The sequence below is a fragment of the Triticum dicoccoides genome, chromosome 6B (assembly GCF_002162155.2).
Source record: "Triticum dicoccoides isolate Atlit2015 ecotype Zavitan chromosome 6B, WEW_v2.0, whole genome shotgun sequence".
Taxonomy (NCBI): domain Eukaryota; kingdom Viridiplantae; phylum Streptophyta; class Magnoliopsida; order Poales; family Poaceae; genus Triticum; species Triticum dicoccoides.
The window spans coordinates 530,630,812-530,650,009 of record NC_041391.1 but is presented as its reverse complement, the minus strand read 5'-3'; the positions used below and the strand labels follow the sequence as shown (position 1 = coordinate 530,650,009).

The 19,198-nt window shown below is 43.7% G+C and overlaps 1 protein-coding gene across 2 annotated transcripts; it reads left to right on the top strand.

Moving 5' to 3' along the window:
- Positions 1-11,645: 11,645 nt before the first annotated feature.
- On the top strand, positions 11,646-18,952 carry LOC119321954 (uncharacterized protein At1g51745-like). 2 transcript variants are annotated; one of them, XM_037595464.1, is made up of 5 exons: positions 11,646-12,235; positions 13,731-13,939; positions 14,032-14,475; positions 14,557-14,709; positions 16,963-18,952. In XM_037595464.1, exons 1-5 carry the CDS (start codon positions 12,024-12,026, stop codon positions 18,327-18,329), a joined length of 2,385 nt encoding a protein of 794 aa, XP_037451361.1. In that variant the 5' UTR covers positions 11,646-12,023; the 3' UTR covers positions 18,330-18,952. The 2 variants fall into 2 exon arrangements, with proteins under 2 accessions (XP_037451361.1, XP_037451360.1); XM_037595463.1 differs by having other exon boundaries at positions 14,032-14,709.
- Positions 18,953-19,198: the final 246 nt, after the last annotated feature.

The window sequence follows — 19,198 nt, the reverse complement described above, 5'->3', positions numbered from 1 at the left end:
TTCTACGACTATCGCTACCGCTTAGTGACAAAGTAAAGCAATTACAGGGCGTTTGCATTTCATACAATAAAGCGACAACCATATGGCTCCTGCCAGTTGCCGATAACTTCGGTTACAAAACATGATCATCTCATACAATATAATATAGCATCACGTCTTGACCATATCACATCACAACATGCCCTGCAAAAACAAGTTAGACGTCCTCTACTTTGTTGTTGCAAATTTTACGTGGCTGCTACGGGCTTAGCAAGAACCGTTCTTACCTACGCATCAAAAACCACAATGATAGTTCGTCAAGTTAGTGCTGTTTTAACCTTCGCAAGGACCGAGCGTAGCCACACTCGATTCAGCTAAAGTGAGAGAGACAGACACCCGCCAGTCACCTTTAAGCACGAGTGCTCGTAATGGTGAAACCAGTCTCGCGTAAGCGTACGCGTAATGTCGGTCCGGGCCGCTTCATCTCACAATACCGCCGAACCAAAGTATGACATGCTGGTAAGCAGTATGACTTGTATCGCCCACAACTCACTTGTGTTCTACTCGTGCATATAACATCAACGCATAAAACCTAGGCTCGGATGCCACTGTTGAGGAACGTAGTAATTTCAAAAAAAATCCTACGCACACGCAAGATCATGGTGATGGCATAGCAACGGGAGGGGAGAGTGTTCGTCCACGTACCCTCATAGACTGTAAGCGGAAGCATTATGACAACGCGGTTGATGTAGTCGTACGTCTTCACGATCCGACCGATCCAAGCACCGAACATACGACACCTACGAGTTCAGCACATGTTCAGCTCGATGACGATCCCCGGGCTCTGATCCAGCAAAGCTTCGGGGAAGAGTTCCATCAGCATGACAGCGTTGTGACGATGATGATGTTCTACCGGCGCAGGGCTTCGCCTAAACTCCGCGACGATATGACCGAGGTGGAATATGGTGGAGGGGGACACCGCACACAGCTAAGGAACGATCCATAGATCAACTTGTGTGTTGTGGGGTGCCCCCCTGCCCCTGTATATAAAGGAGGGAGAGGGAGGTGCGGCCGGCCTAGGAGGGGGCGCGCCAAGGGGAGTCCTACTCCCACCGGGAGTAGGACTCCCTCCTTCCTTGTTGGAGTAGGAGAAGTGGAAAGAGGGGGAGAGGGAAAAGGAAAAGGGGGCTGCCCCCCTTGTCCAATTCGGACCAGAGGGGGGGCGCAGGCCTCTTTCCTTTTGGCCTCTCTCCTCTATTCCCGTATAGCCCAATAAGGCCCATATACTCCCCGGCGAATTCCCGTAACTCTCCGGTACTCCGAAAAATACCCGAATCACTCGGAACCTTTCCGAACTCCGAATATAGTCGTCCAATATATCGATCTTTACGTCTCGACCATTTCGAGACTCCTCGTCATGTCCCTAATCTCATCCGGGACTCCGAACTCCTTTGGTACATCAAAACTCATAAATTCATAATATAACTGTCATCGTAACGTTAAGCGTGCGGACCCTACGGGTTTGAGAACTATGTAGACATGACCTAGAACTATTCTCGGTCAATAACCAATAGCGGAACCTGGATGCCCATATTGGTTCCTACATATTCTACGAAGATCTTTATCGGTCAAACCGTATAACAACATACGTTGTTCCCTTTGTCATTGGTATGTTACTTGCCCGAGATTTGATCGTCGGTATCCAATACATAGTTCAATCTCGTTACCGGCAAGTCTCTTTACTCGTTACATAATGCATCATCCCGTAACCAACTCATTGGTCACATTGCTTGCAAGGCTTATAGTGATGTGCATTACCGAGAGGGCCCAGAGATACCTCTCCGACAATCGGAGTGACAAAACCTAATCTCGAAATACGCCAACCCAACATGTACCTTTGGAGACACCTGTAGTACTCCTTTATAATCACCCATTACGTTCTGACGTTTGGTAGTACCCAAAGTGTTCCTCCGGTAAACGGGAGTTGCATAATCTCATAGTTACAGGAACATGTATAAGTCATGAAGAAAGCAATAGCAACATACTAAACGATCAAGTGCTAGGCTAACGGAATGGGTCATGTCAATCACATTATTCTCCTAATGATGTGATCCCATTAATCAAATGACAACACATGTCTATGGTTAGGAAATATAACCATCTTTGATTAATGAGCTAGTCAAGTAGAGGCATACTAGTGACTATATGTTTGTCTATGTATTCACACATGTATCATGTTTCCGGTTAATACAATTCTAGCATGAATAATAAACATTTATCATGAAATAAGGAAATAAATAATAACTTTATTATTGCCTCTAGGGCATATTTCCTTCAATTCCAACTAGTAGTGCTGATCATAACACTTCTATTAAAATGCTTAAAGAAGTTATTTTTCCGAGGTTTGGAGTCCCTAAATATCTTATGACTGATGGTGGTTCACACTTTATTCATGGTGCTTTCCATAAGATGCTTGTTAAGTATGATGTTAATCATAGAATAGCATCTCCTTATCATCCGCAGTCTAGTGGTCATGTAGAGTTGAGCCATAGAGAGCTCAAATTAATTTTGTAAAAGACTGTGAATAGATCTAGAAAGAAATGGTCCAAAAAACTTGATGATGCATTATGGGCCTATAGAACTGCATACAAAAATCCTATGGGTATGTCTCCTTATAAGATGGTTTATGGAAAAGCATGTCATTTACCTCTTGAACTTGAACATAAAGCATACTGGGCTATTAAAGAGCTCAATTATGACTTCAAACTTGCCGGTGAGAAAAGGTTATTTGATATTAGCTCACTGGATGAATGGAGAACTCAAGTCTATGAGAATGCCAAGCTTTTTAAGGAAAAAGTCAAACGCTGGCATGATAAGAGGATACAAAAGTGTGAGTTTAACGTAGGAGATTATGTGTTATTATTCAACTCTCGTTTAAGATTTTTTGCAGGAAAACTTCTCTCAAAATGGGAAGGTCCCTACGTTATTGAGGAGGTGTATCGTTCTGGTGCTATAAAAATCAACAACTTCGAAGGCACAAATCCGAGGGTGGTAAACGGTCAAAGAATTAAACATTATATTTCAGGTAATCCTATCAATGTTGAAACTAATATTGTTGAAACCATAACCCCTGAGGAATACATAAGAGACACTTTCCAGAATGTTCCAGACTTTGAAAAGCATAAGTACGTGGTACGGTAAGTAAACCAACTCCAAAACAACTCTAATGGCAATTTTTATCAGTTTTGGATTATTTAAGAATTTTAGGAAGAAATAAGTAGTCCGAAAGGGACACGAGGCTCCCACGAGAGAGGAGGCCGCCCCCCCCCCTATAGGGCGCGCCCCCTGTCTCGTGGGCACCTCGTGTGCCTCCCGGACTCCGTTTTCTTGTATGTTACGTATTTTGGTCAGTAAAAATTCATTATATATACTCCCGAAGGTTTTGACCACCGTATCACGCAAATATCCTCTGTTTTCATTTTGAGCTGTTTCCGTTGCAGATTTAGGGCACCATGACTTCTCCCTCCTCCAACAACGAAGACAAGGATGCTTGGCTATTGAAGATAGATTTGAAAGGAGAGGAACCAGAAGAGATCAACCAGGATGAAGGGATCAAGAAGGCCATGGAGGTTCAAACTCCGGTGGTGAAATAAGAAGACATCCCTCAACCTTTACCTAACCTTTTCACTCCAACAGAGATTGAAGCTTTCAAGATGATCGAGTTAGCCCGTATACAGAACAAGTATCTCACAGAGGAGTATCTTGTTAAAGGATCATATTGCTGGGCTCAAGGGCATTATCCGCAAGTTGGAGGAGCTTTTACGCTCGATGTGCGATTATCCACTGTCATCATCAACACCTCCATCACCTCCGAAGAACTAATCACATGGGTATGGGCACTCCCCTTGGCAACTGCCAAGCTTGGGGGAGGTGCCCCGGTATCGTATCACCATCACACTCCTATTTTTACTGCTTTTTTTAGTTCGATCCTTTTAGTAGTATCTTGATCTATTAGTTCGAAGTTTTGATATCAAGTAGTTTTGAGTTTTGCTTTGTGATCTCTTTATGTAATCGAGTCCGTGTGCTATCTATAATAAAGATTAGTGTTGAGTCAAGGGCTTTGCTATGTTGCTATGATCTTGTGAAAGTAGAAAGAACAAAAGAGTTCATATTGATCTTATGGATAGTGATAACTTCACACATAGAAAGTATGAGGCATAAAAATTGTTGAGAGTTGATGAACATAGCCTTGGTCATCGTTGCAATTAATAGGAAGTGATAAGAAAAGAGGGGTTCACATATAAATATATTATCTTGGACATCTTTTATGATTGTGAAGCACTCATTAAGTATGACATGCTAAAGGAGTTGATGTTGGACAAGGAAGACAACGTAATGGTTTATGTTTTCCGACATCTCAGTTAAAGTATATTGTCATTGACCTTCCAAACATGTTGAGCTTGCTTTCCCCCTCATGCTAGCCAAATTCCTTGCACCAAGTAGAAATACTACTTGTGCTTCCAAATATCCTTAAACCCAATTTTGCCATGAGAGTCCACCATACATGTCTATAGATTGAGTAAGATCCTTCAAGTAAGTTGTCATCGGTGCAAGCAATAAAAATTGCTCTCTAAATATGTATGACTTATTAGTGCAGAGAAAATAAACTTTGTATGAACTTGTTGTGGAAGTAATAAAAGCGACGGACTGCATAATAAAGGTCCACATACAAGGGGCAATATAAAGTGACGTTCTTTTGCACCAAGACTTTATGCATCAACCCTAAACGCGCATGACAACCTCTGCTTCCCTCTGCGAAGGGCCTATCTTTTACTTTATGTTTTTACTTTATGCTTGAGTCAAGGTGATTCTCACCTTTCCATTTTTCATTTTTATCCTTTGGCAAGCTCCTCTTGTTTGAAAGATCATGATACATATATCCAATTGGATGTAAGTTAGCATAGGCTATTATTGTTGACATCACCTAAAGGTGAATACGTTGGGAGGCAACACAATAAGCCCCTATCTTTCTCAGTGTCCGGCTGAAACTCTATAACCACAAGTATTGCGTGAGTGTTAACAATTATAGGAGACTACGAGATAGTTGAGTATGTGAGCTTGCTGAAAAGCTCTATTTATTGACTCTTTTTGATGTTACGATAAATTGCAATTGCTTGAATAACTGAGATTATAGTTTGTTAGTTCCCAATGAAGTTTTTGAACCATACTTGACATTGTGAATTGTTTATTACTTGAGATAGGAAATCATATGACAAAATCTTTATATTTTACTGTTATTAGAATGATCATGATGCCCTCATGTCCGTATTTTATTTTTATCAACACCTCTATCTCTAAACATGTGGACATCTTTTTCGATTTCGGCTTCCGCTTGAGGACAAGCGAGGTCTAAGCTTGGGGGAGTTGATACGGCCATTTTGCATCATGCTTTTATATCAATATTTATTGCATTATGGGCTGTTGTTACACATTATATCTCAATACTTATGGCTATTCTCTCTTATTTTACAAGGTTTACCATGAAGAGGGGGAATGCCGGCAGCTGGAATTCTGGCTGGAAAAGGAGCAAACGTTGGAAACCTATTCTACACAACTCCAAAAGTCCTGAAACTCCATGAAACAACTTTTTGGATTTAATAAGAATTTATGAGCGAAAGAAATAGGCCAGGGGGCCCACACCCTGTCCAGGAGACAGGAGGGCGCCCCCCCTGTAGGGCGCGACCCCCTATCTCCTAGGCCCCCTGGTGGGCCTCCGGCGTCCATCTTCTGCTATATTATCACTTTTACCCTGGAAAAAATTATGGGCAAGCTTACGGGATGAAACTCTGTCGCCACGAGGCGGAACCTTGGCGGAATCAATCTAGGGCTCTAGCGGAGCTGTTCTGCCGGGGACACTTCCCTCCGGGAGGGGGAAATCATCACCAACATCATCATCAATGATCCTCTCATCGGGAGGGGGTCAATCTCCATCAACATCTTCACCAGCACCATCTCCTCTCAAAACCCCAGTTCATCTCTTGTATCCAATCTTGTATCAAAACCACAAATTGGTACCTGTGGGTTGCTAGTAGTGTTGATTACTCCTTGTAGTTGATGCTAGTTGGTTTACTTGGTGGAAGATCATATGTTCAGATCCTTTATGCATATTATTACCCCTCTGATTATGAACATGAATATGCTTTGTGAGTAGTTACGTTTGTTCCTGAGGACATGGGTGAAGTCTTGCTATTAGTAGTCATGTGAATTTGGTATTCGTTCGATATTTTGATGAGATGTATGTTGTCTTTCCTCTAGTGGTGCTATGTGAACGTCGACTACATGACACTTCACCATTATTTGGGCCTAGAGGAAGGCATAGGGAAGTAATAAGTAGATGATGGGTTGCTAGAGTGACAGAAGCTTAAACCCTAGTTTATGCGTTGCTTCGTTAGGGGTTGATATGGACCCATATGTTTAATGTTGTGGTTAGGTTTACCTTAATACTCCTTTTTGTAGTTGCGGATGCTTGCAATAGGGTTAACCATAAGTGGGATGCTTGTCCATGTTAGGGCAGTACCCAAGTACCGGTCCACCCACATATCAAATTATCAAAGTACCGAACGCGAATCTTATGAAGGTGATGAAAACTAGCTTGACGATAATTCCCAATGTGTCCTTGGGAGCTCCTTCTTCATTATTAGAATTTGTCCAGGCTTATCCTTTGCTACATAAAGGATTGGGCCACCTTGCCGCACTTTATTTACTTTTTGCTCGTTACTATTTATCTTATCATAAAACTATCTATCACCTACTATTTCAGTGCTTGCAGAGAAAACCTTACTGAAAACCACTTATCATTTCCTTCTGCTCCTCGTTGGGTTCGACACTCTTACTTATCGAAAGGACTACGATAGATCTCATATACTTGTGGGTCATCGTAGGCCTATTAGCAACATCACCGTGAGGTATAGGCACCCCATACCTAGGCTCGATGACATGCTTGATGAACTTAGTGGTGCCACAATCTTTTCTAAAATGGACTTGCAAAGTGGCTACCACCAAATTAGAATGAGAGAGGGTGATGAATAGAAAACTGCTTTCAAAACAAAATCTGGTTTGTATGAGTGGTTAGTTTTGCCATTTGGATTGACAAATGCACATATTACCTTCGTGAGATTGATGAATCATGTGCTTAGAATGTTCATTGGCAAGTTTGTGGTTGTTTACTTTGATGACATCCTGATTTATAGCAAAACTTTGGATGAACATGTTGAACACATTCGGTGTGTGCTTGCTGTCCTAAGAGAGGAGAAATTATATGCTAACAAGGAAAAGTGCACATTTTGCATAGACAAAGTTGTGTTTCTTGGCTTTGTTGATTCAGGTCAAGGTGTTGAGGTAGATGAAGAGAAGGTCAAGGCCATCCGTGAGTGGATGCCTCCACAAAATGTAAACCAAGTACGAAGCTTTCTTGGCTTTGCGGGTTTCTACCATTGGTTTGTGAAGGACTTCAGCACCATTGCTGCCCCAATGAATGAGCTAACCAAGAAAGATGTTCCCTTCAAATGGGCAAATACACGAGAGAAGGCCTTCCAAGAGCTGAAAGAAAAATTGACATCTGCACCATGACTTGCACTACCCAACTTTGGTAAGACTTTTGAAATTGAATGTGATGCAAGTGTGTGGGTATTGGAGGCGTACTGATGCAAGAAGGTAGGCCTATTGCATATTTTAGTGAGAAGCTAAGTGGTCCAACTCTAAATTACTCAGTTTATGACAAAGAATTATATGCACCTGTGAGATCTTTGGAAACATGGCAACATTATTTGTGGCCTAAAGAATTTGTGATACATTCCGACCATGAGTCTTTAAGGCACCTTAGGGGTCAACAAAAACCGAACCATAGACATGCAAAATGGAGCGAGTTCATAGAATCTTTTCCCTATATTGTCAAGTACAAGAAAGGAAAAGATAACGTTCTTGCTGATGCTTTGTCTAGACGCCATATTTTACTCTCACAATTTGGTACTAAAATTCTTGGGCTGCAAAGTATCCAAGAATTGTATGCCAATGACCCATATTTTGCTGAACCACACTCAAAGTGTAGTAAGGGGAAAGGTTGGGAAAAGTTTCACTTGCATGATGGATTCTTGTTTCGAGCTAACAAATTGTGCATCCCAGATTGCTCTGTTCATTTGTTGTTTTTGCAGGAGGCTCATGCTGGTGGTCTCATGGGACATTTTGGAGCAAAGAAATCTGAGAGTGTGTTGATTGACCATTTCTTTCGGCCAAGGATAAGGTGTGATGTTGAGCGCCACATTTAAACCCTCATGGACTTTATATGCCTTTATCAATTCCTAGTACACCTTGGGAAGATATTTCTATGAATTTTGTTCTTAGATTACCACGCACTAAGAGGGGGAGTGATTCAATTTTTGTGGTGGTTGATAGGTTTAGCAAGATGGCTCATTTTATCCTGTGTCATAAGAGCAATGATGCTTCACACATTGTTGACTTGTTTTTCAGGGAAATCGTGCGTCTACATGGAGTACCACACACTATTGTTTCAGATCGTGACACCAAGTTCCTGAGCTATTTTTGGAAAATGTTGTGGGCAAAGCTAGGAACAAAAGTTCACTTTTCCACTACATGCCACCCACAAATGGATGGACAAACTGAAGTTGTCAACCGCACACTATCCATGATGCTGAGAGCAGTTTTAAAGAAAAAATGAGGATGTGGGAAGAGTGTCTCCCCCACATGGAGTTTGCATACAACAGGGCAGTACATTCAACCACCAAAATTTGTCCTTTTGAAATTGTTTATCGTTTCAAACCTGCTGCTTCCATAGATCTTTTGCCTTTACCATTGCAGGAGCGAACCAATCTTGATGCAAGTAAGCGTGCTGACTTCATGAAGAAAATTCATGAGAAGACCAAGGAAAATATTGAGAAGATGACTGAACAATATGCAAAACGAGCAAACAAGGGAAGAAAGAAGGTGTTGTTTGAAGAAGGTGATCTTGTGTGGGTACACCTGCAGAAGGATCATTTTCTGGATCAACGCAAATGCAAGTTGCAACCACATGGAGATGGTCCATTCAAAGTGCTTGCGAAGATCAATGACAATGCCTACAAGGTTGACCTTCTGATGGATTATGGCGTTAGTCCAACTTTCAATGTGTCCGACCTCTCTCCATACTTTGGACCATTAGAGTCGAGGACGACTCCTTTTCAAGAGGGGGAGGATGATGAGGACACCACAACCATCGACAAGTCTCTAACAATTATAGGTCCAATCACAAGAAGTCGTGCCAAACAAATAAGTGACCAGGTGAACACTAACTTAAGTTTACCTTGTAACCTTGATGACACAACTATGCTTTCATTCCCATTGTTGATGGTTGAACTTAGGTATAACATGGAAGCAATCCAACAACCTATGAGCTCTTGAAGCAACCGCTTTGGAGGAACAAGTTTGAAGAAAACAAGTTTCAAGTGAAGCTGATGCTGTCAGTTTTTCCCTCTGATGTTTCATTGTGCCACACCCATGTAGTGGAGAGACGGGCCCATAGGGGTACATCAAATTATCTTTCCAATGCAAAAAACCTCACATCATTTGGAGTTGTGAGCCAAAAGTTCTAGCCAATCTCGTGGAAGGTGTCCAGGCTATCAAGACTTCGCGAATTTCGGAGGAGCTCTTCAACAAATCCCAAAGTTGACTGCTTATTCCCCCAAGGAAGCCATGCAAACCTGCTTACTTTTGAAAACCATTTTCACACCTAGCTAAGGGGGGTTGTCTCTGCTATAAATCCCCATCTCCCCATCCTCTAGAGAAACCTTTGGTCAAACCATTTAGCTACAAGCTTATGCAGCAAGACTGCTAGAGAGATCAGAGAAATCTTGCTACCTTTGCTCTTGTGAGTTCATTCGGATTCGCGTGAAGGAGCTTCTGGTTCCCTCTAGTTCGTGCTCTACGGTTCCGACCGTTTTGTGTGGATTAGTTCCGGTTTGTGGTTCTGTGATTGTTCGGACAATGAGTTGGAGTTCTTGTAGCTTCGGTCAGCCATCCTCAACGTACGGGTTGCATCCAACCTTGGTAGGTATATAAAGCTAGTTATCCCGGCTGCTTGCAGCTAGTTATCCCTCCCGATTCGATCCTACGATGTGAAGATCGGGCCACCCTCGGGTGTGAACTCGTTCATCGGGTTCCCACCTATCAACTGTTGGAGATACGCCCTAGAGGTAATCATGTGATGGTGATATTTCCCTATGAATTGATGAGTTTTTTGTATCGTTCTTGAACATCATCAGTGATGAGTATCGATAAGTATGTGACTTGCTTGTGAGAATATATGTTGTATGATGATTGTTCTAATGGTCCCTAATTGACAAGGTTATGTGGACACTACCCTTTGACTAGTATGCGTCGGTTGATGACTATATTTCACAAATCATGGGTAAAGAGATGCTGAATCGATAGTATGTACTTGGGGATGGAGATCATCCAGTCAAACAGACCCACTTTGAGACGCAACGAGATATTGTCATCTCTTAGTCTCAAGTACAATGTATATGCCATGTCCTAGACCTGAGGTGTTCGCATGTTCTCCAGATGAGGATCGACTCGCTTAGGGTCTATCAAACACTACTATGTAACCGGGTAGTTATAAACTGGTGGAAGTGGAAGCCAAGAGGCAATGATTGTGCGAGCCGCGTTCACCCGTGTCATGAGCATTGGTGAGGAGGGCGGTGGGTGGTGCACCCGGGGCTGCAGCCATGGGGCGACGAGCGTCGACGGCGTGGGCGGGCGGCGACGCACTGATGGTGCAACCATGGGACAGCAAGCTGCAACCGCTTTCAGCCGCTGCTATGAGGCGACGATGTGGGAGCGACGATCCATCCTCTACAGGAGCTGTAAACGAGGTGGTGATGGTGAGGGATGCAGACGACGGTGGGTGATGCTTCCAAGTTCCAACGATGAGGTGAGGTTGCAAGCACCGCCAATGACGAGGCCTCACACGTTCATGACAGGTGGGTCGGCGGCGCTCGCTATCACTCTCCCTCCCATGTGCGATGATGTGAGGGGGAAGGAGGAGGGAGGGCTCGCGAGGAGGGATCAAAGCGGGGCTTGATCCGACGCTTGAGAGCAACGCAACATACACTCGGGATGTGACCGGCCGGGGGCTGACGCTAGTCGACTGACCTCTAGTGCTGCCCTTTTTATCCGAACCCTGTGTAGGTTTTCGACCGGCGTCTAGTGCTGTCCTTTTTATCTGAAGCCTGTGTAGGTTTTCAGTTCAAAGGGCAAGTGAGGGGTCCGGTTGTAGATGATCTTTATTTACTTGTAATTGTTCGTGTCATAACGTGCGTGTACCACCAATCCATGTGGAAACCCGGAAAACCACAGGCGAGACGCCTCCCTCGGCACCCGGCGCATGGACCGACCCTTCGCGGTTCCTCCTCAGGCCGCTGGCGCCGCTCCTGGGTCCGGCCCGGGCTCGACCAGCGACCGCGTCGGTTGCCGTCTCTTGTCCCTTCCCCTCTCCCTCCCTCCACGCGGTCCAGACCAGCCAAGACCAACAAACCGCTCCAAAAGAAAAGAGAAAAGAACACCTTTCTATTTCCCACTTTCTTAATTTTTTTCCTTCTGGAACGAGGAGCCAGAAGAAACACACACCGGAGCCGCGCCGGAGCCGTCCGCCGTGCCGGCCGCGAGCCAGCGCACCGCCGGGGCCCCCGCCCCGCCGAGGGTGGAGGACAGGAGAGGGAGGGCGACGGCGACGAGGACGACGAGGAGGCCCCGGGAGTCCCGTGGGAGAAGCTTCTAGAAGCTGCCGGAGGCGGGGTGGGGGCGTGGGCAGCGCGATCTCGGCCGAGCCTGCCGCGCGGAGGAGGCGCCGGGCAGGGCGCCTCCCGGGTGCCGGCGCCCTCCGTGACTTGAATGGAAGGCAGATCTCGAGGGCGAGGGAAGCTTCTAGAAGTGGGCTGAGGAGGCGCGGTTAGTTCGTTAGGGTTTGGCCCGGCGGTGGGAGGCGGGGCGGGATGGGGGGAGGCTCGGAGGGAGGAGGAGACGCGGACGAGGGCTGCTGCAGCGTCGGGGACACCTCGCCGGGGACCATCGTGTGGGTGCGCCGGAGGAACGGCTCCTGGTGGCCCGGCAGGATCCTGGGCCAAGCCGAGCTGCCGCCGTCGCAGATCATGTCTCCAAGGTCCGGCACGCCGGTCAAGCTTCTCGGCCGCGAGGACGCCAGCGTGTAAGTTTCCACTCCTGCCTTTTTGCTTGTCTTCTTAAGAAGAAGAAGAAGACGCCCTGTCAAGTTCGATTAGCACTTGTTTCTGATGCTTTTGGGACGCTGAGTTTGGAACTTTGATGGAAGAAACAATGCCTAGGCAGACTCTAACTGCTATCACTTAGAGTGGCATTTCTCCATGAAATCAGCCAGTTGAATCCTAAATCCTGCTATAACTCCAATGAAGTTTCGTTCGAGGAGCCCGGGAGGTGGCTCCGCCTCTGGTTGTACCAGGAAATCTGATTTTCATGCTCTCTGTTAAGCTCGGTACCAGTTTATTTGCTTTCTGTGCATGCATTTTGAGATGAAATTTAGATCTGTTCACATGATGCATTAGGCCATCTCCAACGCGCGGCGCTAGCAGAGGGCGCCAGGGAATATTTCCCAGCCGATCGGCAGTTGCATCATCAATTCCTGGCATCTGATGCGGCATTGCGCAAAATCTTGCCACGAGCGCTTGGCAATTTTTTCCACACGAGAAGAGATAAGAAGCGCTATTTCTACTTGTGTTTCTTTTGCGAATATATTTCTAATCAAAGTTAAAAAAGCGCCAGGCATTAGTTGTACGTTTTCCCAGCGCCTTGTGTTCTTCTGACTAAAACACACACTTAAATACAATTATGGCACATTAAGCGCTAGGCGTTTTGCTAGAGCCTACGCGAGCTTAAGTGCCCGCCTAGGCGTGCCTTTTTGAACTATGTTTCTAATCGTGGTTAGTACCGGCGGTTAGCGCCTAGCACTGGAAGAGAGACACTGGTATATATCTTTTCCTGTTTAAGCGCCTAGATAAGTGCCAACGATTGTAGATGCCCTTACATAGCTGCCGCATGTTCAAATTGTTATTTTTTGGGGACCTTGCATGGCTGTTTTTAATTGTATCCTGTAGCTAGGTATTTAGTGAAAATTATTTGTTTTATGAAGGCTGAATGAATAAAAAAACTTGATGTCAATTTGTTTCACCCCTTATTTCTTAAGCACCTGAATTATATTTGATTATGTATTATACGCTTCATATATTGTTTCTGTGTTTGGTTTGTTTCTTTTGTATGAAACAATCAATTGAGTTTATTTGTTTGCGTATCTCATAGAAAACAGTAGTTTTGTAGAAACCAAACAGGAGGGAGGGAAACTTACTAATCTTCTGCTCAAGTGAAATAGTAATGTTTAATATTTTGCCAGTTACTATTAATCATATTTCTTGAAAAGTCGCAAACTAGTTATTTTGCTAATCCGTATTCTGAATAGAAGCCACATATTTATTACAATTTGAGCTCAGTTTCCAGTTCTATTTCGCTGGGACTGTTTTCTTCAGGAATTAATAGCTGTTAATATCATACTCTATGTTCTTTCCCCATGTACTCAACTAGTGTAAATTTGTCTTTCCAAATCTTCAAAGTTTCTGAGTTATGACAAATTCTTCATTTTGTATAAACTTTTCATCCTCTTATTTTTTTCACAGTGACTGGTACAACCTTGAGAAATCAAAGCGCGTTAAAGCATTTAGGTGTGGGGAGTTCGATGCCTGCATTGAGAGGGCAGAGGCTACTCAAGGGACTCTTTCGAAGAAAAGAGAGAAATATGCACGGAGAGAAGATGCCATTCTTCATGCCCTTGAATTAGAGAGGAAACTGCATCAGACTCAAGGTTTCAGACCTGCCTACTTTTCTGGTACGCCCTCTTAGATTGTTAAATAAGCTTTTTTTATGCTTCAGTTACTTAAATGGGATGTATGGATATGATAAAGCTGACATGAAATGCAGCTTGCACGAAACATCGCAAAGACCTTGGAAGTACTCGCTACAAGAGCAAAAAGAGGAAAAGAAAAGATGTATCTGCTCTTCCTGCAAAAAAAGAAGCTGGGCAGTATTTTCTCAATGCCGGTTTGAAGATAAACTTTTCAGAGTCGCTGGACACCTCAGAGAATATTATCAGTAACCACATTGGAGACTTATCCCATGTGAGACATATTCAGGGAGGAGCAAGTTTAGAGAGCAAGGAGGTTTGTACAATTGTGAAAAAGAATAGACCGGATGGAAGCGATTTCGATGAATCTATTGAAAAATGTGACAGACACCGACCACTTGTTCAAGTCTTGCAGAGCAGTGCAAAATTGACGCAGCACTCGCCGCACAATGATGATTATGGGGCTATCTTAATTGGGGGAGATAAAGATCCATCACCTGCCACCTATCGGGCTAAAAGAAGTAGATATGCATACCTGCCTAGTGATTCTGGTGAAACTCATAGCCATAGTGATTTACCTTCTGCTCAAATGGTTTCTACAGGAGCTGATTTTGACACCGAAAGTTATCTTCAGCATCCAGATTCCTCTTCTGAGGAACATACATCTTCAGACTTTGTTGAGAAACACGTATCTGAGTCTTCAGAGAGGGAATGCTCAGAAAGTGAAACAGAAGATGATGCGGAGCTTTTGCAAAGTACGTGTGTACCCCTTGTTAACTTCCCTCTTTTCATTGTTAAGTAGTACTCCCTCCGTCCGAAAATACTTGTCATTAAAATGGATAAAAAGAGATGTATCTAAAACTAAAATATGTCTAGATGCATCCCCTTTTATCCATTTTGATGACAAGTATTTCCGGACGGAGGGAGTAGGACTGTATGTGAATTCACATTGCCAGATATGATAACAAATAATTTTTGCATCACTCAGTGTACATGCTGCCAACCTTTTAAAGTTGTAGCATTGAAGTATCCAAATCAAATTTGACAAAGGAAAACATGTATTTCTCACACCTCAACTATTTCCTGACTGCACATTACCCACCTGAACAATAAAACCAGACAAATATAATCATCAAATTTCATAACCAGGTAAAATACCCCTGACAGACTATTCTAAAGCGGTTTTGACCATTTCAATGTGGTACTAGGCAACATAGCGCCTACGTGTCTGCCACATTAGGCTTCCTGTCTAATAAAAGTCACTGAATAATGGATTTAGTCAGAGAACTAGATAGCCTTTCATGCTGATATCATCCTCGTCGTGTCATTATAGATCATTAATGTCAAAAGGTGCAGCTAACAGCTGAAGTCTACTCAATATCTATTTAAATCTGCATTCTTTCTTAAAGATGGTGTCACAAATGTTTGGTTTGTGGCTAGAACATTGGTATCTAATCACATAGTCCCATATGTCTTCTTTAAAACACACTCCAAACTTGATAGGTTAGACCAAGTGCCCAAGAGGGTAATTTTTGCATTTCTGTTTCTGTGATCCACCTAAATACCGCATAGTTGACCCACCTGTATATGCCCTTGAGCACTTGAATCATTCATGAAGTGTAGGGGTTTCTATTTAATAATTTATGTGTACAACACAATTAAGTGCACTGGATAATCGCTAAGTAAGAGGAGTACATGTTGGACAACATGCCTATGTCCAAAACGTCATATGTTTGATGGGGCAGTATGATTTTTTTCATGACTTGTGACTAATTACTCGTTTCGAATGGGGCATGTCAACAATAAATCAGAGCCGTTGTATGGTAGAATGTGATTACATGAGACAAGCATGCTATGTTAAAAGGCAAGATCTAAATATAAACCACTAGATGGCTTAAAAAACTCTACCAATGGACACTAGCACCTTTGGGATTTTTAGGTAGAAGAAACTAGTGTGAGCTCACCCTGCGGAGCCTGCGGAGGCAGTCTTGGCGCAGCGGTAAAGCTGTTGCCTTGTGACCATGAGGTCACGGGTTCGAATCCTGGAAACAGCCTCTTGCAGAAATGTAGGGAAAGGCTGCATACGAAAGACCCAAAGTGGTCGGACCCTTCCCTGGACCCTGCGCAAGCAGGAGCTACCTGCACTGAGCTGCCCTTGTTAAGAAACTAGTGTGAGCTCACCCTGCGGAGTCCAAGCCTCAAACCTGGGTGGTCTGGGCACGCACTCGCACCTCTAGCCAACTGAGCAACGTTTGGTTAGCCATTAGATGACTTGATCGGATGGTTAGAAACAATGTTATCATAGCATTATGAAAGTATAGATTTCAAATTCACAAGAACGAGTCACCTTGTGTAACCAAGCTCTTATATGACAACAAACTCATTGAGCTATTTATGTTAGATGAATCCTGTCAAACATGGAATATTAGCATTGCGTGGTTCAAGAACAAGTCTGGCTCTCCACTTTGGAAAGCTTTACGCACCTTTCTTCCTTTTCTAGGGGTTGTTTGGTTGGGATTCCTGCCAGCTTTCGGCTTCCGGCTTCGAGCCGGAAGTCGAAAGCTGGCAGGAATCCCAACCAAACAACCCCCTAACACAGCTGTTCACATCTCTCTCCCCTTCTCTCCACCATGATTTCAAAACACTATTGCCTTCAGCTTCACCGTTACTGCACTGTGTGCACTTCTCTTCCCAATATGTCACCTTAATTTTGAGAAACAAGAGAACCAATGAGGTTGTTATATACAATAACTTGAGTCAAATGTTGGTGTTCATGCACATCACATCGTGCCCCATTAGTGTTTCACTATACAGACAGAAAGATTCTGATAACCTTCTGTAAATAAATAGAATCTACCTATTTTGTGATACATGTTTACTATAGCTAAGCCTTCATTATTACTGCGATTCAGATTCTCTTACTGTACCTTGTTATTTTGTTCTAGTTTTCTGTGGAGGTTTAAATTTTTCCTTGTTTATCACCTTTCTTATGGTGTTCTTATGAACAGGTGCTAATAGGATTCTGCCTCCAGAGTTACGCCCCCGTGATCCTTATTTCCTTCGGACTTCTGACAGGTTTGGACATGTGGATAATTATGATGATGATGATGATGATGATGATGACGACAATGATGTGGCCTATTCTGCTTATATGCACCAATTAAATCAATCAGAGGAAGAGGATGGTTCTTCTGAGCTGGGTGTCTCCCGATGGCATATAAAAGGTAAACGTAATAACCGTAGTGCAGTGAAGAAATCAACCCATATGACGGATGGAAAATCCTGTTTGGATAAACCCAATGGTCTCATGAAAGGATCTGTGTACAACTCAAATGGTATAAATCATAGGAAAGAGAATGGGCAGACATCCGATCAGCAAATGCTTAGGAACCAAATCAAAGAGGAGCCCCACTATGATTCTGATGAAACAGATCTATTCGAGGACACAAGCCACCCTGAGGTTAACTTGTATCATAGTCGAACATACCCATCATCCTTGAAAGCTACAAGAGATCTTAGCCGAAGCTACATTTATTATAATAATGACTATGAAAATGATTCTTCCAAGATTTCTCCACTTAACTGGGATACAGATCAGATATTTCGTGTTGATCGGAAGGCATATTGGGACGAACCTTCATTTTACCAAAGAAATGGCAGTTCACGTTTGGGTCGCATGGGCCCAATGTTGTTTGATATTGATTTGAAGGTCCAAGCCAGCTACCATGGAGAGCATGTTCCTCTTGTTTCCTTGATGAGCAGACTGGATGGCAAAGCAATTGTTGGACATCCTATCCAAATTGAAATACTTGTAGATGGTTCCACTGATCACCTGGTTTCTGGTGGTGATATTAGTATGGAAGAGAGCACAGGAGCTCCAACGGCTTGGCGTACAGGCAGGAGGACAGCCATGCAAAGAATTCCCCGTTCTAATCCTTTAGGAGCATCAATGGACGGTGGCAATGAAGGCAGGCTTGCATATCCAGACTGGGAAATGAAACCAGTCTTCAGTAAACACTCAGCTTCCGCAAATCACCAGGTTAAGAAAAGCATGTCAAATAGCAAGAAGAGGTCATCGGCATCCAAATCTCAAAAGAAGCCATCCAAGAAGGCAAGTCTGTCAAGCCAGAAGGTCAGAACCCTCTCTTCGATTCCCACTGGAAGAAGGCATCATGGAGGTGGCGCTCAAGCAAAGCCGCGTACGCACAGTGGCATTTTCGGTGACTTGATCAAACCAGGCGGAGCAATTCCACCAGTTACATGCGTCCCTGCAAAGGTTGTGTTCACAAGGATACTGGAAGCAGTTGGCAGGCCACCTCTAGCTGCTGCTCGCCGTGTGAGAATGGTTAGTCCTGAGGCACGAGATCCAACATAGGAATCAACAGGAATGCCAAGTATGGTTGGTATCTGTGTCCTGCAAGTTCCATGTACATTTATGTAAATTGAAGAGTCAAGCTATTCAATCATTTGGGCTGCATCATTTGGATAACTCAGGGATAGCTGCGTTCTTCAACAGTAATGACAACATCAACATGTAAAGATCGGTAACGGTTATATACTTCTAACTGGAGGTTGAGATCAATTAGGCTGTCAACACGAGTGCTTCTCAGTTCTCGGACAACAGTTCAGCCAGCGACCTCCACTAAGGGGGAGCATCCTTTAGAAGGGCGCAACTAGCGTTGGTAACCATGGCTTTTGGCAGTGTCTCCTGTAAAGTACTAACTTCAGCATTTTAGGATGTCTATTTATATAAACTTCTGTATCGTAATGTAGTCAATAGGCCATATGTTTCCTGATGTCATGTATAATTCCTCAATTGTATTCTCACAAAGATCTCTGTGTTATTTATGGTCGATGGTTAATAGGTCCTCCGACTGTATGTTTGGAAGAATGTGTAGTAAGTTGATGTAATATGTGAGAACTACACCGGTCACCGGATGATGTTAACAGTCTAATTTTCTCTGAAGTTTACATGAATACCCGTGTTTAGTTCATGTATTCACTCTGATTGATGTACATTTCAAGCTGCAGTGTTCTGCTCTTTATCAAACCTTTACATCTGTTGTTTCAATCTACAACTGATGATGCTCTTTTTATGGTCTTATTAAGCCGCTACAAACTCCAACCGCACTAGCGCTACCAGGCCCAAAAGAAGTAGCCAACACCACCCAAATTTACAAAACTGGGACAAGATGATCTGCAGCTCAGACAGAGATCTTGCAAGATCCCGCAGGAGGCCAAGCC

Coding starts and splice junctions, on each gene's coding strand:
- LOC119321954 (XM_037595463.1), top strand. CDS start 12,024: ATGGGGGGAGGCTCGGAGGGAGGAGGAGACGCGGACGAGGGCTGCTGC. Junction 13,940..14,031: donor CAGACCTGCCTACTTTTCTG/GTACGCCCTCTT, acceptor CATGAAATGCAG/CTTGCACGAAACATCGCAAA. Junction 14,710..16,962: donor TGATGCGGAGCTTTTGCAAA/GTACGTGTGTAC, acceptor TCTTATGAACAG/GTGCTAATAGGATTCTGCCT.